The sequence below is a fragment of the Protopterus annectens genome, chromosome 1.part0 (genome assembly GCF_019279795.1).
Source record: "Protopterus annectens isolate FY-2018-M chromosome 1.part0, PAN1.0, whole genome shotgun sequence".
NCBI lineage: Eukaryota > Metazoa > Chordata > Ceratodontiformes > Protopteridae > Protopterus > Protopterus annectens.
The window spans coordinates 1,526,117,954-1,526,140,545 of record NC_056725.1 but is presented as its reverse complement, the minus strand read 5'-3'; the positions used below and the strand labels follow the sequence as shown (position 1 = coordinate 1,526,140,545).

At 42.7% G+C, this 22,592-nt stretch overlaps 1 protein-coding gene across 1 annotated transcript in view; it reads right to left on the bottom strand.

Annotated features, from left to right (window-relative positions):
* The window catches only part of GGA1 (golgi associated, gamma adaptin ear containing, ARF binding protein 1), a gene marked incomplete in the record, with an annotated part of 1,948,856 nt that overhangs the window by 427,949 nt on the left and 1,498,315 nt on the right, over positions 1 to 22,592 (bottom strand). Inside the window, 1 exon segment of the mRNA XM_044067846.1 lies at positions 9,046 to 9,215. Within this exon segment, the coding sequence (XP_043923781.1) occupies positions 9,046 to 9,215 (170 nt within the window).

The following is a 22,592-nucleotide window of genomic DNA, read 5'->3' as shown; positions in this document are numbered from 1 at the left end:
GACATCAGAGGCTCTCACCCGCGTGGAAGGGGATGGAATGACTGATCCGGTTGATGTGACTGAGGATCTGGCCAGTGCGCGCCTCATGGCCTCGAAGGCGGGTCCCCCCAAATCAGAGGATTGACCAACCTCCGAGGCCAAGATCGGAACCAAAGTTCCCCGAGCCGAAGCGCCGAGAGGGAGGCTCGGAACTGACAAAAGTCCCGAAGTATCCCCCTCGGGCCAGACCGAGGAAACCCGGGTTCCAAAACCAGAGGATGGAGCCAACATGGTAGGAGCCGACGTCGGCACCGATAAGGCCTTAAGAGGTATCGGAGCCGACAGAACATCACCCAGAGCAGAACACTCCGGCTCCGAAGACAAGGAGGTGCTTGGAGGAGGAAACATGGCTGCACTCATCGGGACTGGCTCTGGAGCAGACTGGGTCAGAGCCAAAAATAATTTTGCCAAAACCGGCGACTGCAGGAGCCTCTGGACCACCCTATCCACATCCAAATCAGAGAGTCTGGAGGATTTGGAGGAGATAGAAGGTGACTGTGATCTCCTATCTGGAGATCCTTGTCTGACACTAGGAGACCGGCTCCTAATGGGCTCTAAGAGGATAGGAGCCGAGGCAGATTTCAGAATCACAGCTACCTCCTGTGGCCCCGAGGACAAGGGAGCAGAGGAGGTTGAGTCCAATTTGGTAGTCTTCTCCGGAGGCTCCGATGAAACAGATGGAGCCAGAGATCTATTCTTAGCCTTACAAGTCTTAGTTTTAGACTGTGAACTAGAGGAAGAGTCCAAGGACTCCTCAAAGGAAGGCTTAAGAAGACCCTTCAGTACAAGTTTATTTTTTCTCTCCCGTAGCATCCTGGGGCTAAAAGCGTGACAAAAACTACAGGACTCTTGTAAATGTATTGCCCCCAGGCAGTATACACAAACAGCATGTCCATCAGTTACGGACATCTTGTAGCTACATTTTGAACACTTCTTAAACCCGGAGGGTTTGTGTTCTTTTTGATCCTTAGACATAACAGCCAAACCACAGTACACAACCGCACAGAAACAGGACTGTAGGCCACAACGGATAAGGCAAGAAACTACTGCTAACAGATGACAGACTCTCTAAATTAAACGATTCTGACACGATAACAGACACACACCGAAGCAAGGGACAAACGCTTTCCTCAGACAAACCACACAAAGGAGGGAGGACTAGATCCTCTAACTTAAACGGGCCTAGCCCGTAGGAATGGAGGGATACCACAACCAAACACTCACACCACAAAAACAACGATAAAACCAAGCAAACAGCTATTAAAATAGCTTTTGTCAAGAAAAAGAACAATTTTCAGTGAGAAAAGAAGTTTTAAATCTACTTAGCCACAGCCAAGCGAGACCACGTCCTAGCTCTACAAGCGGCAAACAAGATCTGGGGTTGTGGAGTGGTGCAACATGGGATACCAGGTTAGCCCAGCCAATTAGAGACTTTGCGCTAGAAAAATATAAGTTGGCCGAGTTGAAGCCGATGTTCGGCTCCGAACCCGTGAGTAAGAATGTAGGCGAGATTGGACCACATAACATCCAGTGCTTTTGTATGGCACAGAAGCCTGGGCAGTGAAGGCAGAGCAGAAAGGCATAAACAAAATTGAGGTAAGGAGTGTGAAAGATTAATCAGTAAGTAGATAGTTAAAGCTAGAAGACGGAGAGGCAATACACAGCTGCAGAGTTAAGGATAATGGTGGTAAGAATACTGGGCTACTTACTGACATAGAACCTGGTTATAACAGAGTGGTGGAGAGTATCTGAAGGAGATGGGTAAAGTGGGAGGGTCAGAAAGAAACTGAAATGTAAAGTGAGGAATTATGGTAGGATGGAAATTGAGGAGGACTGGTATAAAGATCTGTTGTGTAGAAACGGACAGATATTATAAGCTGACAAAAGGAAAATAGAACTGATGCAATACCCCAACACTGAGTAAAATGAGGAAAAAAGGAGGTTGATGCCAATGACACAAGCAAATGAGGCTTCAGTATATTTTATCCAAACTATTAAAATTAACTTGAAACATGTAACCAGGAAAAAAGAATGGAGATATTTATGATGTTGGTTTGGTTTGACTGCATAAACAGGAGATTTAATAATGGACTTGTTATGAGGGCAGGACCATTTTGCTGACAGGTATAGGTCTTCACAGAGATTTTAAATTTCAGGTGAAATGAGATTTCTCTCCTCTCTGCAGCTGGCTATCAAGCTACCACCTGCTCATCTGCTGGTTCACCTGGTCCACCAGACCTGTTTTAGCCTCCCCTGGGCTTAACCTGACCAAAGTCCAGGACTGGTGACATCATCAAGGATGCTAGAGCTGCATCGTATGGCTTTTGGGGGATGTGGCACATTCCCCAACATGCCGCAGTAGCTTTGACATCTCCACAATTGCTGCCTTTGGGAGATGCATGTGCCCTTCTGGACAAGCACAACCTTCAGACCAAGATGTATACTACTTGCAGTACAGAGATTGCCAGGCTCTTAACACTGCTACTAGAGTGAGGCTAGGCTCCCTCCCTCCCTCCCTGAAAGGATGGGTGATGTTTATGCTAGCTGCTCAATTCCATCCCCTGGAGTGCCCATGCCACTAGTTGAATATGGGTCATATGGGTCTCTGTAAGGGTTTTATCCTTTTGTGCCACAGGGCTGCCGAGACGGGATGACATTTTAAACAAGGGGGCTGAGTTGCTACAAACAAAAGATCATTTTACTGAAAGGCACATTTTCAATGAGATTTTAAATTGTAGATGGAATTAATTTTTCTGATACCTGCTAAAATCAAGTTTCATAGTTTAGTCGATCATTGTTGACTCAGATTTTTTTTTTTTTTAATTGAATACCAGGAGATGGTGCTTCAGGCGATGCCCTTTTCCTAAAGTCAAAACCATCAAAAAGAGAGAAGATTTGAAGCTTCTGGCACCCAAGCAGCACTCTATTTGGTTCTGCTTCATCCCCATGCAATTAGGGTGCATGAAAGGTGCCCTGAAGTTTGAAAGCTAGCTGGTAGGCTCCTAGGCAGGACAAATCTCAAATAGTTTAGGCTACTGCACCAGTGATTTAATGTTGACTTCTAGAATTCAATGAGCAATAAAGGAATGTGCTTTAGACCAGGTTGCTGTTGCACATATACCAATGGAAGTTCTAGACCAGAAAACAGAAGTGGTCTTGGATCTGGATGAATGATCCTTAGGCAGCCTTGTTAGGGAGATACCTTGCTGAGTGTATACAAAGGAAATACAATCTGTAATCCATTTGCCAGGGTAAGAATGAAACAACTTGTCTGTTTTCGTGAAATTCTTTGTTCCGTGTAAATAGAAACAGAGTTGTCTATGTACATCTAAATGATGTAGCACATACTCTCCCTTATTTGAAAAATTAGGGAAGATGACAGGCAGGTGAATTATTCAATTGATATTTGATTCAGAGGTAGGAAAGATGGACTGGTTCGTAAAGTAATTGTCTTCGTGAAAAATAACATAAGGGGATTTGGATGAGACAGCCTGGAGTTCAGAAATTCTCCTCATTGATGTAATAGCTACCAGAAATGCTGTTTTCCAAGACAGAAATTTTAAATCAGTTTTTGCTAAAGGTTCAAAAGGTTGCTGTGTCAACCCCTGAAGTACGTCTGTCAAATCCCAAGGAGATGAACCTTTCACTGGAAGCCTGATTGAAAAGGTGCCCTTTTGGAAAGCCTTGCACAATTTGAAAGCAGCTAAACAATAAGCTTTTTCTCCTGAATAAAAATCTGATATAGCTGCTAATAGTACTTAGATTGTGGAAAAAAAATAGCACTTTCATGACGGAGAGAAGCTAAAAACTCCAAAACCAAATAATAAGGAGCAGTAAGAGTCAGTTTTGTTTTTAAGGTCCCAAACTGAGAATCTTTTCCATGTACTCTTGTAAATCTTCCTAGTACAAGGTTTCCTAGGAAGATAAAAGTATATGATGAACCAGGGAGGAAAACTTGGGCCATCTAACTATTAATGGAATTGAAGAAACCATGCAGTTAGTTTGAGGCTTGGAATATTGGGATGCTTCATCCCAGAGGGATGTGAGAGAAAGCCTGGACTGTGGTCCACTATCCATGGAGGGCAATGAATATGAGACCAAAGGAAGGGGACCACCACCTGGCAATGCCAAAAGAGGGGAATGAGGGCAACTGAGCTCTTCAACTGACTGTCTTTCTGTAAGAATTTTGGAATTAGAGGTACTGGCGTAAAGGAGACCACAGGGCCAAACATGGACTACAGCATATCTCGGTGATTCCTCCTGATGGGGGATTAGGGCAAAATACCTGGTGTACTTGTTGTGGGCAGATGCAAATAGACTGCAGCAAGGTTGGCCCCAATGATGGAAAAGCTTCTCTGCCACTGAAAGACACTGCTCGTGACCCATCAGAATGGAACTGCTGAGTTTGTCCTCTAGGACACTGGATTTACCCAGAATGTGCGTTGCCACTAGAAAGTGGTTGGAGGAGATCGCCCACCGTCACATTCTCATAGCTCCTTTCAGAGGGGTAATATCAAGTTCCCCCTTGTTTGTTGATGTACCAGACCACAGACATGTTTGTAGGTATGATCGTAATAATCCTCAGACAGAGAACATCTTGAAATGCCTGCAACACTAGAAGGACTGCTATCATCTCTAGGACACTGATGGGCAAACTGGTCTCAAGAGGGCCACGTGCTTTGGAATGTCCTTCTCAAGAAATGCCCCCCCCCCCCCCCAGCTGGGAGGCATCCACCGTCATCGTGGCCATTGGAGGACACAGAATAAACACCATGAGCATCTTTTTTTGTGGCTGCCTCCACAACCAAAGCATCAACAGTGACTCCTTTGCTTCAAAGGGGTCTATCTTTTGGTCCAGCCAAAATCTTATCTGCAAGATGGAGAAATGGTTAGACAGAATCTGGTTTCTTCTATGCCTGGAGAGTAGTTAGATTAACTCATCAGTCTGGGGAGTCACCGTAGATAAGCCAGAAACAAAAGCTTCTAAAAATACTGACTCCTCTGGGGAAGGAGCATCTGAGGACCAAAGACCTTTCTGCTTAAGAGCTCCAAAATGTCTCCAAATGAGACATCAGCAGGTGGTTATCTGGGGTCCCTTCCCATTCGAAGTCTGTATCCTCTGTGAGAGATTCTAAAAGGGGAATTATGTGCTTCCTTTTGCATGTTCTCTTACGGGGGAACCTCCTTAGTGAGATGTTCCAGGGATCTGTCCGAAGACAGGGGGAAGTTCATCTAAGGGAACTGTCTGGATGCTAGCTGATACTGTCTGACCCTGTGGAATAGGTCTGATAGGATCAGAGGTTGGACCTGCCAGGAGAATAGATGTAGGATCCAAGAAAGAAAGAAACTGGGTCTCTTGGACGAGAGAAAACTCTCTCCATTACTTTGAAGGCAGACAGACTGGGAGAAGTCATGGCTGGATGCATCTGACCAGAAACTTCCAAATGCAGACAAGCCCAGACTCTATCCTGATCTATGCCTTAAGGAGGGAGAGGACCACAGCTATCTAGAGCCAAGGCTCCAAGCAGCAAGGGTGGGACCGGCAACAGTGCAACAGACCCTAGCCCCCACGGATCCAACACTGAAGCTTCGGTTCCAGGACTCGTCCTGATCTAAGGGGATGGGAGCTGAAACTGTCAGGTCGAAGACAATCTTCTTTGGCTCTGACACCAATTGTCTTGGGACTCCTGGATCAGAGGGCTCTGAAGCTGTGGGACGGATCAGAGAAGGAGATATTACTACATGGGAAGTGGAAGGGAGGCTCACAGATCCCATGGGAGATAGAGATGGAAGGAGAATGGAGCTGAGAAGACACTGGATCGATCACAAACTTGGCCGGGTGAGTTCTGGCAGTCTCTGAAGCTCCAGAGGTTGAATCAGAGGTTTACAGTTCCGGAGGGTGTACTGTAGATTTACTTGATACAATTATCAAACGTAAAGGCTCAGGATCTGAAGTTTTCCTTTTTGGAGCCAAAGATCTTTAAATCTTCTGAGGAGGCTCCAAAGTCACAGAGGTCGGAGGAGTCTTTGAAGATTGAGGAGGGGACCTCTTTCTAGGCTCTGATGGAGCTTTAGAATGTTGGGGGGTTTTTGAGCCATGGAGGCGGAGGAAGGGGACAGTAATCCATTGAGGACCAACTTGTTCCTCCTATGAGCAATCCCCCTAGAACTAAATGCAGTACAGACAGCACAATTAGTATTGAGGTGTACTGTTCCAAGAAAATAACCGCACACACTGCGGACATCAGAATTTGGAAATTTGTGCCCACAGGAAGTGCATTTTTTAAATCCTGTTGGCTTCTCGGCTATAATTTTGGAAAGGAAGAAGAAAGGATAAAAAGGAAGATTTTTATTTTTTTCTAAAACAAAACTACGAACAATGGTAGGGGTAGTTACCCTAAAATAGGGTAGAAAATGTAGTAGAAATAAAGGAAAGCAGGTACCGACAATGGTACAGAACAAGTATACCTAACAAGAGAGAAAAAAAGGGAAGAAAAAGAAAGGGCTAATGAGTAGAAATTCCAAAAATCTAGATAGCTAAAGAGGGAGGATGTAGATAAAGTTAATTGGTTAAGGTTTCCTGATGAAAAATCTACTCACAAATGCTCGAAAAAAAAAAAAAAAAAAGCTTCTGACAGAGCATCTGCATCCATGCAAGATAGTGGCAAATGACATCTGGGGTACTGTAGGCTAGCAAGGGCATTATAAGTAGCAGGAAGAGCTCGAGAGTTGGACCCATAAGTCTGAGATATGTGGACAAGATGGGCCAGAGGTCAGATCCAATACCTCCATATGTTGGGGAAGAATGAAACGGAAATCAGACTGCCCATTTTCCTTTCTGAAGGTATTTTAACAGTCTCTAGTGACAAAGTCAGCATAGTGAAAATTATGACAGACTATGGGGAAGTCAACTTCAGAAGCAGTGGCCTTTCTCTAAACCTCCTTAATCATCGATTCAGGTGTCTATACCTTTTTCAGACACAGTTCCTTAAAAGAAGACTACAGAAATAGGTAAGACAGAGTTAAAGGACCAAGGTGAAGTCACAACGCAGTAGAGAAGAAAACATTTTTCTTGTTCATCCCACCCAGAGCTTTGGATTCTCCATCAAATGGCAAAGTGGAATGATGGTTCTAGATTTTTGAAAACTGTGTTGCACCATTCAAATAATGCTGAACTCTACAATGAAATGCTTCATCAAGATGTCACTCACACCACTCAGTTGCATTAAGGGCTTATACAGAGCTGCTCTTAATTAAAGAATGCTGAATCTGGATGATTACTCTGCAAAGAAAAAAAAATATATATATATATATATATATATACACACACATATATATATATATATACACACACACACATGCACGTGTGCAAATATATAATGTATAAATCCATCAGAACAGCTCCCACATGGAGGGAAGAGCCAAAGACAAGTTTCCTCATCAGCTACTCCAGATAATGGTTTAACCACTTCTTGGAAGAAGACAGAGAAGAGGTAAGCCAGTCTATGATGGATTTCATGACAGTTAAATGAATCTCAAAGGGAGGGCTTCCTAGAGGAGCTATGGGGAGGGAGATGTATAATAAGCTGCATCTATCTTGGATAACACCCCTCCCAAGTGAAACTTGATATTGAAAACACTCCCTTACCTCACAGCCTGGGTACACCTTAAGAGTGAGGTTACCGGCAAAATAAAGGCAAACATACTGTGTCAAGACATGCTACTTTACATATTTTCTCATCCACAATGGCAAGACTTGCAAAACAGACAGTCTGCTCAAATCCCATCTGTCAGTCACACTGTTGATCTATCTGGAAGGCAAGGACCCACAACGATCAGGTAGCAAACTTGGCTTTGATGTTATCATATCAGAAGGCTGTGGGTTCTATTCCCACCCTAGATATCTAGATTAATTTTCAGCAGCTGGCAGTTAGTACAGGAGAACTAAAGCTCCGACTGCTAACAAGCTACTTCCTGTTCCACGGGTACAAAGTTTGAATCTTTCCATCTTCATTTGCCTAATGTGTACCCTTGAGCACGTCACTTAACCATACACTGCTTTACGGCAATTAGGAATCTGAGCTCCCTAATGGTCTTCTGGGCTGTATGTCTAGTAACTATTTATGAGCAAGATTCTACTTAACTCTAACCAGCACGTCATCTTCAGTTCAGGGAAGACCAGAGTAGAAGAGTCTTTGGTCTCAATTTCAACAAATAAGCCTTAAGTTTAGCAACTCCATGGATTACTCCGCATGAGACAGCTGGGTGCAATTATGACCTGAATGCTTAAATGTGGAAGTGCTGGTAGTGACAACTCAAGGAAAAAATCCTCAACAAAATGGCAGACATATCTCAACCTTCATTACTCAAGGGAGAACTTAACAGTTCCCAAGGTCATCTTGCAGATGGATTCTGAATAAGGAAGCTTTGAAAGTGCCTTGTCTCTGGCTCATTCCCCATGTATATGTTGGGCAATGCTCCATAGCTGACCAAAGTTTTCTGTGCTGGGCATCTTCCTTTCTGTGATATAACATAAGACTTCAGAATCTCACTGCATCTCCCATCGTTGTTGGTTCAAGTCTCAGCTCGTGATCCACTGATGTCAGGACCCCACAGGAAGACATAGAAGGATTACATATCTTGGATACTGGACAAGGAGAATTTCTTACTGTGAATGTATGCTCACAATTACAATTGTGCATGTGGCATAAAAGAACTGGGCAATGCAGGATCTAAGCATATAGTCCTAGCCTAGCACATTACATCAAAGTGTGCACTAGCAAACGTTATGTGGAAACGAGAAACTGAGATGTACCAAACTAGTAATATTAGCAGAGTAAATACCAATATATCCTCACACAGAATGCCTTCAAATTTATGTTGTATGCAGTTGGATGAAAGAAAACACATTCACATTCTACCATTTCTTAAAGATTCTTTTTTTTTTCTTAATCCAGTTTAGAAATAATTACATGTACCCTCTCATACTGAGAAACATGGACATACCTTTGGTACAGCAGACTGAAACACAATATTTTTCACTGGCAGTGGTGCCGTACTAATCATAGATGTTACAACCACCAATACATCTGGTCTGCCCGCAGGACAATCTTTAGCAAAGTGGAACAAAACTCGGAAACTATTCTTATCATACACAGTTACTGGAAGAATACTACCTGGAAAGACAAACAAATTATCAGTTTCATGTGGAAGGAAAACAGACCTTTCTTGCACTTACTTTTCACAGATCACACTTTGGCAACAACCAAGAACATGATCACAAAATGTAAAATCTTAATCACTAGCTAGAAAAAAAGACTGCAGGCAAATATCCTGAAGCAATAGATACATATCATACACGTATATAAAGTTAGTAAGCACTAAAGCATGAGCACAATAGAGCGAACAATTAAATCAGGTTTGACTAACACAAAACTGAGGTAAGGCTATGGAAAATAAACATTCAAATAAGTAGACCGAGATCTCAGTGTTAAGTTGTGAAATCTTTTGTCTAGAGAGGCCTTGCTGTTTTCTTTGTAGCAGGAAGTAAATCAGACTGGTTTAATCTAGCTAAGGGCATTCCTGCAACATTGTTTTTTTGATTCGATAACTGGGCTGGTTTCTGTTTCTCTGCCTTTAATAGCCAGTGTTTTAAACCAGATATACCTGTTTGTTCAAGCTGTTCAAAGCTGCAGAGAGACTCGACTACTGCCCTGCTTGATACTGGAAAAAGATAAGTGCTTATTTTCAAATGTTTTCTGCACTTCTGTTTTAATACATATCTCTGTAATCTGTACAACTGTTTTTCCCACCCACCAGCACAGTTGCTGTGGTGGTCTTAAGTCTTGGTGGCTTTGAGTTGCGCACCTCTGGTATAAAGATGATAATGGACACCCCCCCCCCCAGTCACATTACATCAGTTCATTCTACTGTTTACAGTGAGAACTTAGCAAAGGACCACCCCTTTAGCTTCTGAACCTTGAATTATCTTCTGTCTCTTCCCTTTCTACTATTAGAAAAACTGTACCTCTTTCTACTTCATTTTGCTGTTTACCATATTTATTACTGCTTGTTGGTAGCCTTACTAAACTGATGACGGTACTCTACTGAATCACTGCTTTATTAGTGCTGTCTGATACTGCAGTGATTTGTGAGCTATTGTTTCAAAGCAATCTACTGAGTAGCTACATTTCATTGCGCTCTACTGCAATTCATTCCTGTTTAACTGCATTTCATTGCTGTTTAACTGTATTTTTTTCATACTGCAAGTGCTATTCTTTTGACTATAAATGATTAATCTGGGCTTCATTGTGAGTTTTTTCTTACTGAGTTCTTAACCTTAAAATTGAGTAGCATAGTCTAAATACAGGTCTGCAGCATCTAGAGCTTCCGCTGCATGGTTTTAAATCCTTTTTGAGGTATTCCAGCTAGAAGTTAGCTTTTTTTTTTTGCAGAAAAAACAAAGTTCTAAGCTTTTCTGCCATTCCTGTTACTAGAGTAGTCCAGATGCAGATTTGCTGTATCCAGGACTGTTTTGCAAGTTTGAGTTCCCCAGAACTTTCTGTGTTAGAGGGAAGCTTTCCAACTCATCAGTGGGAGTGGTAAGCATTAGGTAGCCTATCTACCACAACAGGAGTGGTTTCTGGCTCCGAAATTGTAGTTTATTGGCTGTTTGGGCAGTTTTTTTTTTCTATCCTCTTCAACTTTTGCTTCTCTCTTGCACTTTAATTAGCTTATTCTCCTGGCACTTCATCAGGCTTTTCGTAGCACACAAGTGCTATCAGCACTAGACATCCTATAACGAAACAGCTACAGTACTTTCGTAACGATGACCATCCTTCCCTGACATGTTTAAAGGTCAGTTTCCTGTGCTTTCTCCTATTAACCTGGTGAACTTGAGCATTTTGAGGCAGTGTAGCAAACTGCCTCAAGTACACAGACAACACTCTCCTCTTACCTCCCAAGACTCAGAGAGATGGGCTTATATCTCCAAATTAGAAGCCATGCACTCTCCAGCCAAGACAGTACAGTTGTGTACACTTACCATAAATGTAGATGTTTGAGTGTATTCACTGTTGCAGTCATTATGTTTGGGTTATTTGCTTGCAGTAGCCCTCAGTCGGCCTGATTAACAAAGTATTGGGTCCTATGTCGGTTGCTTTCCCTTCTTCTGTGACGTCAGGGGTATAAAACATGCAGCAGACGTCATTACATCAGTTTTTTCTTGCCGCAGATTTCAGGTGCCCCCCTAATGGGAAGCAATTAAATCTATAAATATACAAGGTTATACTTCAAGCAAAAAAGCAAATACACCAAAAAGCTTTTACGCATTGAAAAGGAGAGAAGAGGTATAGCCAAAAAAGTCAGGAGGCTGGAGGGAGGGTAACCAGGACTGCAACAGTGAATACACTCTAACATCTACATTTATGGTAAGTGTACACAACTGTACTATGTTCTTCGTGTTTCACTGCTGCAGTTTGGGTAGATTCCCAAACCTAAGGATGGGAGGAGGAATAGAGATAGCATTAGGACCTGCTTTAAGGCCCTTCAAAACTGCAGTGGTAAAGACAGCTCTGGATTTAGAGAAAATTGGCAAATGGTAATGCTTGGTGAAAGTATGTACAGAACTTCAGGTAGCAGCTTCTCCGATGTCCCTGGTAGGTATGCCTCTGAGAAAGGCTGTAGAGGTAGATGCAGCCCTGATTGAGTGGGGTCTGATCCCCTGTGGGATAGGTTTTCCATGGTGCTTATAGCAGAAATGAATGCAATGGCCTATCCATTTGGGAATGTTTTGCTTTGAAATAGCCTTCCCCTCTGTCCCTGCAATTATTGCCACCAGCAGTTGTTCAGATTTCGTTTGAGGATTAGTCCTGTCCAAGAAGAATCTAAGTTGTCTGTGCGCATTACTAACAGGGGCAACCCATTGCTCTACACCAATAGTCAGCTCCTCCCTGGTTAGATCTGACCACAAACTAATCACCTTGGAAATCCACATCCCCTCGCAAAGGTAACCACCATGAAAAAGTTCTCCAAAGCCAACTTTGGGCTCTTAAAAACAGAGGTGGCTAACTTCATGACACCCATGCAAATGGAGAATTGTTGCAGGACTTCCGAATCATACACCAATGCACTGTACGAACACATACACAAATGCATGGATCTCGCCATACCCAATAGAACCAAGACGCTCTCCTCCAAAAAAGGGAAGCCAATCTGGTAGTCCCCTGCCATAAACAAACTCTACAACAGGAGGAGGAAACTGATGCGGAATAAGGTGAAGTCCCAAGACTGCCCTTATCAGCCTCAACAAAAAGTTGAGATCCATCATCAAATCTTCTAAAGCTAGTTATGAAAACAGAATTGCAGCAGACAGTAGACAACCACAAGGCCATCTATAGTTATGTAAAGAATCTCCACGGCAATACCCAGATTTGCTCTGAGCTACTGCACAATGGTACCGCCTATACCGAGCCAACAGATATTGCCAATATACCGGCCGACAGATTCAGTAACAACTTTACCACGCCCCCAAAGGACCAATCACAATACCAGTAGATTGCCAGGAACCCAGTGTTACTGCTGCTCAGGTTAAAACAGCACTGTCCAAGGCCAAGAATACAGCTTCTATGGGACCTGACAATATCCCTTGTTATGTTCTACATGAACTACAGAGTGAACTGGCACCTCACCTGTGTGTCCTGTTCAATCACAGCCTCACCTCAGGCTTTGCCCTACTGATTGGCACACTGCTACAGTCATCCCTCTCCACAAAGGAGGAGCGACTAAAGACACTGGGAACTACCGCCCCATTAGCCTGACGAGTTTGATATGCAAAGCATCATGGACCTAATAAACAAGGATATAGGGAATCTCCAAACTCTGGATCCCACACAGTTTGGTTTTGTAAAGGGTAGATCATGCCTGCTCAACTTGGTCGACTTCTTTGAGTCAGTCACCAGAGCTGTGGATGAAGGCAAGGTGGTTCATACAGCCTACCTTGATCTGGCCAAGGCCTTTGACACCAATCCCCACTCAGGAATCATAGAAAAACTCACTAAGCTAGGCATCAACCCCTACATCACTAGGTGGGTTGCAAACTGGCTCACTGATAGAACCTGCAGTGTGAAAATAGCTGACTCCAAGTCAGAATGCCAACTAGTCACGAGTGGAGTCCCACAGGGCTCGGTCCTGGGTCCTCTCCTATTTGGTATCTACTTCTCTGAAGTCCAGGCCAACACGAAGCGACTCTGGCTGACAAAGTTCGTAGACTATTGCAAGTTGGGAGCTATTATTAGCTCCCCAAGTGATGATGACATCCTACAAAATGGCCTCACTGAGACCAACGACTGGAGTCAGAACCATGGCCTTAAGCTCAACACCAAAAATGTGTCGTTATCCCCTTTGGGAAAAACCCGTTCCACTGAATGCAGAAGGCGTTATAAGAGATCTAAGAACATAGGTTGACAGCAACCTCTCTTTTGATCACCACATTGGCATTGTGGTAAAGTCCTTCTATGTGACACATCTCATTACTAAAGGTTTTGCATCCAGGAAGAAATAGGTCATCGTCTCTCTCTCTCTCTACTCTTCCCTCATTAGGCCAGTCATCAAGTACAATGTCCCATTTGGCATGTACCTCACTAGACACCTGCAACAACTGGAGAGGCCACAAAAGTACCTAACAGAGAGGATCCTAGCTCAAAAAATTCCAACTATTCTCTGTCTCATATCGCCTACTCAGAGGCAATCTCTGCTTGACTTACAAAGCCATGTCTGACCCAGCTCTGTTAGAAATGCTATATCTAAAGAAATCTCAATCCCTCCACACCACACGCTCCAGAGATCTCAACCTCATTACCACAGTCAACAGAATATACTGGAGGGACAGGTTCATAACCCAGAGACTGCCCATGCTATGGATGGGCTATGGAATAGACCTCCCATACATGTCAAGCAGAGCACTTCGCTAACCCTCTTCAAGAGGAATCTTGAGTGGATGGGAAATAGAAAATTCACTTCTGGGATAACTCCAGTGGCTCTACTCAACAGAGGTACTGGAAACTAAGGCTGAGTGGTATGATGCCAGGGTAATCCTATGGCTAGGCTTGTAAAGGCCCCAGGGCCATTAGCCTAATACACACCTATGAACCTGTGTGTGAAAGAGACATAGCGGATTTCCTGGCAAGTAATAAACGGAGGTTCTGTAATATGACAAGAGCTGAGAGTTCTGCTCTTAAAGAATTACAGATGAACCTCTGTTTAATTATTAAACCTGCAGATAAGGGAGGAGCCGTGGTTGCGATGGATACCACACAATATGTACCCAAAAATGCAAGATATGTTAGCGGACCGTTCTTGTGTGTCCTTCAGCAAACTACAGATACTGAGTAAATGCCAACACATTCAGAATAGATGGACATGTCTGCTAACAGAAAGATTAATAACCAAGGATATTTTTGATTATTTTCATATTCAAGAACCAGCAATACCCACAAACAGTGGATTCTCAAAGATACACAAGATAAAGAATGAGATGAAATGGATTGCTAAGTTACAAGCCTGTTCCAGGCTTGAATGCGAATATTCCATTGAAACCAGCTCTAAAAGGGTAGAGATTAAGGAGGAAGGTCTAAATTGCTAACAAGCGGGCCTTGCCCTGAACTCTAGCAGCTGATTGTTGTTTTAAGTATTTTAAATTGCACTGTTTTTTTCAATGGTATTAGATCTGATGAAGGGGTTGTGTGTTACCCGAAAGAGCTTATCTGATTTTATTTTGTTGTTTTACTAAAGTTTTATGTCCTACGGTCTGGTGGCAGCACTTGCATTTATTTTCTACTTAGTGTTTTATACAGACATATATACATATATAAATACACACACACACATATATATATATATACACATATACATATACACACACACACACACACACACACACACACACACACACACACACACACACACACACACACACAGGAAAGTGGAAGGCTAAGATGGCAGGAAGACATACCCTCACTTGTCAAAGAGTAAACTAACAAACAACTACTAAGGAAAACTCACTGGAAAAAATGCTAAGAGGAGGGATATCTGAATGATTTTGAAAGAGATGGAAAGGCTACAAAAAAAGGGCAGAAAGACTTATCTGCAACACCGAAGAAGTGCTAAACCAAAATACTGCAACTAAACCTAACTAGCAGGAAATCAGATCTGAAATATTGCAGGGATGGAAGAGAATGATGGGTAGGGGTTGGAGACGGAGCCATACATCCAAGAAAATAAAAAAGCAGCCATTGTCAGATCTTATTGGATCTGATAACCCATGCATGGAGTCAGACAAAAATAGGATACTTAGTTTAACAATTTTTTTCAACAAAAGTAAAAAAAAATCGCACTTCATATAGTAAAAAGTGAGAAAGTCATGTGACAGTCCACAAAAACACTTCTTTAGATACACTTAACTGCTTCACAGAAAAAGATGTGTTTTTATCATAAAAAGTTAAAGTAGCCCCAAGAGAATTTATCTGCCAAACACTGAAAAACAGTTAATTGACCAATCCTTGGAAGCCCACAAAAGGTGTGCTTTTTGTTGACAGAAAAGCTCTAATGAGAATGGCACCCAAACAACAGATTTTATTCAGCTCTGCTTGAAATGATAACGGTTTGTACATATGGAAGGTGCCATTAAACTCTGGAAGCTGGCCATCTGCTATGTCCTGAGTGATCAAATGATCATCAGTCATCTTGGGGCAGAAGCTAAAAATGAGAAGACAGACTAAAATCCAGTCTTTTTCAACAAGTATTAAGATCTGTGGTTTCACTGCGGTGGTGGTGCTGCGGTAGCGTTGTCACCTCACAGTTAAACGTTGCCCGTTCGATTCTCAGTTAGAGCGTCTTGTGTGGCGACATGCGTGAATGGGCATTCCTTCGTTGAAGGTTGTGCATTAGGTCCGGCAAGCCAGCACGTAAAATTCTACTGCCAATCATTAGCGGACTGGAGTTCCGCTGTGGCGACCCCTAACCGGGAAAAGCCGAAAAACACGAACAATTAAGATCTGTGGTTTCAGATAACTTTGACAGCAAACCAGAAGGAATGCTTTGGTAAGATCAATATATACAGCTCCTGTTAAATATCCTTTATTGGCAATTAGGACGACGCTGTCTGTCAGGGTACATAATCTAGTTGTAGTGCTCCTTATCCAGACAGGCTATGCATTGTGGTGTGACGTCCAGAAAGCTTTTTTGAAGGTATTCACAAATTTATGTGTGGCCTCTCTTCTTAAGTACCTCCACTAGAACAGAAAGAAGAGAAATGGTCCTAATATAAGCTGATGAACTTGGCAAGGTATATCTAACTGCATAAGGGTTACTTTCTGTATGCTCAGGGACAAGCTGTATGAGAAGTAGAGTGGTTTTAAGATGAGGTTTTGTTTTAAAAAACTTAATCAATAAATATCATCTGGTCCTAGTGGGACAAGGTGCAGGAGGGCACTGATTAGTTTGTCAATATAGACCTTTTTTTTTTTTTATAACCGAGAAAGAAATACACTAATGTAATTTCACCTTGTGCTTGGGGGTGGTGGATGGAGAACATTCACTGGTGCCTGCACCATTTGTGGCCAGATCACTGAGAATTTTTTTTCTGAAATTAGTGGAATTTACTTATTTACTGGAGTACCCTGGCTAATTTGGAAATGAGAACTGTTTATTACAAAATATATAGCTTTACAGCACTGAGCAACTTCCCTGCAGAGGCTACAAGAGAAACAGACCTATCTTGGAGAGTATGAGAGGAATTGGCTTTCCAGTAAAACACAGGCTACGTGCCCATAGAATGGCGCACAGCAACGGTTATTCCACTCCACAAAGGAGGGGCCACAACTGACCCTGGTAACTATCGCCCCATAAGCCTGACTAGCCTGGTCTGTAAGGCTATGGAGCACATCATCATGGAACTCATTAACAAAGACATTGGGAACCTCCAAACACTTGACCCGACCCAGTTTGGCATTGTTAAGGCAGATCATGCCTACTAAACCTGGTTGACTTCTTCGAGACCGTCACCAAGGCCATAGATGAGGGGAAGGTGGTTCACACAGCCTACCTTGACCTCGCCAAGGCTTTTGACACCATTCCCCACTCGGGAATTATAGAAAAACTCACCAGTTTGAACATAAACCCCTACGTCAATAGATGGGTTGTCAACTGGCTTACAGACAGAACTCACACGGTAAGAATTGCGGGCTCCAGGTCCGACTCTAAACCAGTCACAAGTGATGTCCCACAAGGCTCGGTCCTGGGAACCCTACTGTTTGGCATATACTTCTCAGAAGTACAGGCAAACACAGGAGGACTATGGCTAACCAAGTTCGACGATGACTGCAAACTGGGAGCCATAACTGACTCTCCGGCTGACACAGACATCCTCCAAAAGGGCCTTACTGAGACGGACACCTGGTGTCAAAGTCATGGTCTCAAGCTAAATGCCAAAAAATGCATAGTCATCCCATTTGGGAAAAACAAAACACCCACAAATTACCACATAGGTGGCAGCCTCCTTAATACAGAAGAAGTAACAAGAGATCTGGGGACCCAGGTAGATAGAAATCTCTCCTTTGACAATCATATTGCCAAAGTAGTTGGGGAAATCCTTCTATGTAGCCCATCTAATTACTAAAGGGTTCGCATCTAGAAATAAAGAGGTTATAGTGCCCCTCTACTCGTCACTCATCAGACCTATCATAGAGTACAATGCCCCATTTGAGATGTACTTCACAAGACATTTCCAACAGCTGGAAAGACCACAAAAGTACCTCACCAAGTGGATTACTGGCCTCAAACATATGTCCTATGCAGCCCGACTTGAAAAACTCCGGCTGTACTCAGTGGCATATCACTTACTCAGAGGTGATCTCTGACTGACTTACAAAGCCATGTCCAACTCAGAATTGATGAACATGTTCCACCTAAAGAAATCCAAGTCACTGCGAGCCACACGCTCTAGCGAGCTAAACCTCACCACAACAATAAATAGAACATGCTGGAGGGATAGATTCTTGTCACAGAGACTCCCCATGCTTTGGAACAAAATTCCTAACTACATTAGGCACAGCCCCTCACTAACACTTCAAGAGAAACCTTGACGAGTGGATGGGTAACAGAAAATACACCCCTGGGATCACTTCACTGGCTCTTCTTGACAGAGGCTCAGTTAATTAATCAATGGGGCGTTGAAGGCTGACACACTTTGGCTAGGCTTATAAATGCCCTCAGGCAGATAGCCTAGTACCTACCTATGAACATGTTTCAACTCCAAAACTAAAGAAAGCCTGTAATTTTACTGGTCATCCAAACCTTTTTGTTGGCCCTCTGAAGCCTACAGATATACTGGTAAAAACATCTGGAAAGTTATTCAGAAATATATGAGAAGATAACAGTCACAGTATTTGCACCTCTGGACTGATAACAGTGATTAACAGTTAAAGGAGGAGAAGGAAGACTGGAAACAGATTGTTTAATGCAACTGTATTCAAGGTTTTTAGTGCTATTGAAAGTTTAGGTAAGAAGAGCCTGTGATACAATGAAAGAAAAGGAGGAGTGGTCAGAGCATGGTGCGTAAAATTAGACTCTTACAGGGAAGGCCGGTGACAGAGATCAAAGAGATAAGGATTAATAAACGATCAGGCTTGACAGTCATTATATGAATTACACTTAGCTTAGTTCAGTTAAACATCCTAGGATGCATATTCTGTATGCGTCAAGCAAGTTTTAGTATTAGTTACAAAGAATTAATACACGTCTACAGGACCATGCGATGTTGAGAGTCAATGAATGGGACTGCAGAATTTGTCAAGAGAGTCTGGGAGCAGATAAGTTAAAGCTATGATAATTCTTGGAGTCTTGTAATGGCCAGCATCAGCAAAACTTTAGTCCAGACCATGGCCATTACTGGATGTGGACTCTACTAAAATCTTGAGCTATAGACAGAATATGTACATGCTCCATCATCAATACTTCCTCCTGGTCTTGCACAAGATCTTCAGCCATTATAGGTTCATATGTGGTTACTAGGCTTGCAGTGCAGGACACCACTGGACAGCCTAGTCAAAATTCCCCAGTTGTCTCCAAGCACAGTCTGGTTAAATTACTTGCTCAAGGTCACATAGTGAGCAAATGACGGCTAAGGTAATCAACTACAGCTCACATCCTTAACCCTATGTGCCTTTTCTTGGGAAGGAATTAAGCATCTCATGAATGCTGTCCCTGATTTATCACTGTGTGATAACACAGTCCCCTGACTATTCTGCTAATAGCCATGCTTATAGTAAAGCCACTTTGCAACAGTAGATGCAGACGTCGCATAAACATCAAGCATGCTCTAATGTAACGTTCTGCTTTAGTTACTTGCTGTTTTATATTTGACAGTTTTAAACGGATGCCAGCTAGTATTCCAAAAGGTGGGGTTATTTTTTGTAAAGTACTAATATTCCAGGAGAATATTAAAAGCTTATTTTAGGAAAGATACGGATATGTGGTAGTTTTTCTGTGTACTGAGAAAAAATGTGTTTTATGAGTACAGTAAACATCTTTAAGTGATATACAAGAGGTATAAAAGTTGTGCAGTTCACTTACCATAAATGAAAGTTATGCACTTATCACAACATTAGATCCCCATTGCCCCTTCATCTGAATTGACTGTTTGGTTTATAGCCAGCAAGACTTTCAGAGCTTCTCCAGTGCTTGAGCTGCCCTTCTCCCATAATGGTGAGTCAAGACTAGTCCTCAGATTGAGTTTACCCCTTACAACAGTTAGGAAGTCCCATGGAAAAAAAGGAACCCAAAGGATAGTAGGGCATGTAGGAAGGCTTCAGGCAAGGTCCATCATGATCCTCCAGGAAAAAATACAAGGACCCCTAACACTCTGGAAGCAAGGAGGAGATGAGGGGTTGATGAGACAGAGGAGGACAATAAGGACCTAATGTTATGCTAAGTACATAGCATTCATGTCATATGTTGTCCCTCTGTTCATCTCAACTGTTTGGAACAGATTCCCCAGCTACCAGTATTCTTGGGTTGCATTATGGCAGGTTACCCTTGAGTATAGTGGTACTGAAAGCTGCTCTGGGTCTAAAAACGAGATCTAATTTGCAATGCCTGACAAAAGTATGCTTTGCAGACCATGCTGCTACTGACAGATTTCCATCAATTAGTGTTTGAAAAAGGCAGCAGAAACAGAACCATGTAGTGAAAGGTAATCTTTCCTTTGTTGAAAGAGATAAACCCTTTGAACTATAGACAAAAGTAATGCAATCAGACAGCCATCTAGACATGGTGACTTTAGAAACTCTGGACCCCTATTTAACATTAGGAAAGGACAAACTGCTGAGCATCTTTATATGCTGGTTTTATGCCATGCAAATAAAATCTCAGATGACTATGTACATCTGAAGTATGCAAAGGTTATTCCCACTAGTTACAGTGATTACAGGGAAAAAACAGGCAACCGTATACACTGATTCAAGGCCAACGCCCTAGTTACTTTAGGTACAAAGGTATGGATAGAGTTAAGAGTTAACTCTGTCTTTGTACAAAGTCAAACAAAAATGTTTGAAAGACCAGACTTGCAGTTCATAAATTTGTCTGGCAGAAGTTACAGCCACCAACAACAGTCTTTCAAGAAAAAAACTTGAAACTGGCAGAACAGGCAGGCTTGAAGTGAGGTTGCATAAAGGCTTGCAGCATCAGAGTAAGGTCCCGAGGAGGTTAGAGCCTTATTTGGTGGGGGAGGTTCAAAATGAAGCTGCTTTTGAGAGAGTCTTTAGAAGTCTTAAGGGATGCTACAGAAGATGACTTCAACCTACAGTAAAATTTGAAAAGGCTAATTTGAGCCTTGATGGTAGAGTAACTTCCACCCAAATGGAAGAGGCCTGCTAAAAAGTCCAGTATGAACAGAAAGTGAACTAGGTTTTTGTCAGTAGCCCAAATAGAAAACTTTTTCCATTTACTTTTGTAGACATTCCAAGTGGAGGGCTTCTGTGAAGCAGATAAGACTTGAGCCACCCTAGATGATGAGGAGGACTCAGTGGCAATCAATGATATTGGAGAAAGCATATAGTTATAGTCTGAGTGATTTTATGTACTGACGAGTGAGACAGGAGATCTGGTTTAGGATCCAATATCCATTGTGGTTGCAGAAGATAAAGCTAGACGTTTGGGATCTAAACTTGTCTGGTCCAAAAAGACCCAATATGAATTACAGCTGCCTTGCACATTGAAGATTTCTGTAGAAACTTGCTTATCAGCAGAAAAGGAGGAAAGGCATACAAGAGACCAGGTGATCAAATATGGACTACAGCATTATTTGATGACTGCCCCTGTTAGGGGATGAGGGAAAAGTTGTTGCTGCAATTTGAACTGGGGGGTGATGGAAAAAGGCTGCAGCAAGGCTGGCTCAAACAACTAAAAATTTCTGCTCCAATTATCCAGTTGGGGGACCACTCACGAGTCATGAAGGATACAGACTCAGTCTGTATATGCACTGCTGTTAGAAACGGTTGGGAAGACATTGCCCATTGTCACAATCTCACACACTCTTGACAAAGCAAATAAGACTAGGTTTCAAGCTGCTTGCTGATAAACCAAATCGCAAAGGTATGTTTCATTTGGACAGACATCACACCCTGATGAAGTCAGTCCAAAAGTGTTTGCAACACTGGAAAAAAGGCCCTTCAATTCCGGAATTTTGAAGTGAAGATGGGCTTCCAGATTGGTCCACTTTCCTTGAACCATCTTTCACTTATAATGCCCCTACCCTAATGGGGAGGCATCCATGGTAACTGGCCATGAGAAAAGGGAATACAAATTGACATCCTTGATGAACCATAGGGGAATTCATCCACCAAGATATGGGACAACAACACAGGGTAGACAATCTAATTAGTTGATGAGGAGGGTTGGTTAATACAGACCACTGAATGATAGTGTTCACTGAAGAACCCTCAAAGAATCCTGCATAAAGAAAAAGTTATGTCTTACCATAATGTTCCATCTGAGTTGTTGATCATCTTCCAGTCATCACTGATGGGTTCGGTTCCGAGCCCTTGGAACAGAGTCAGCCTTATACCAAGCATGTGTGCACCAAAAACTCTCGAGCTAAGCTGCTACCCACAATGCCCTTTGTTCAGTTACCTCAGATCGAGTTTGTATGCAACATATAGAAGAAGTCAGAGGCCATCTCTGCGCAGAAACCCTAATACACCACAAAGACCCAGAAGATCTGCCAGAAACCTTCGGAGGGGGTCGGTGGGAGGGTGCGATGACTGGAAGATCAATAACTCAGATGGAAGGTTATGGTAAAACATAACTTCTTTATCTGAAGTCGTTAATCTTCTTCCTATTCATCACTGATGGGACAGAGTCCCGAGCTACTTGGAGAACCTGGGTGGCCCTTATGGAAGAACATTCCTGAGAACCATTGAGCCAAAGGCCGCTCTTCCCCTGGAGATCAGATCCAATTTGTAATGCTTGATAAAGGTGTGGGGCTTAGCCCAAACGGC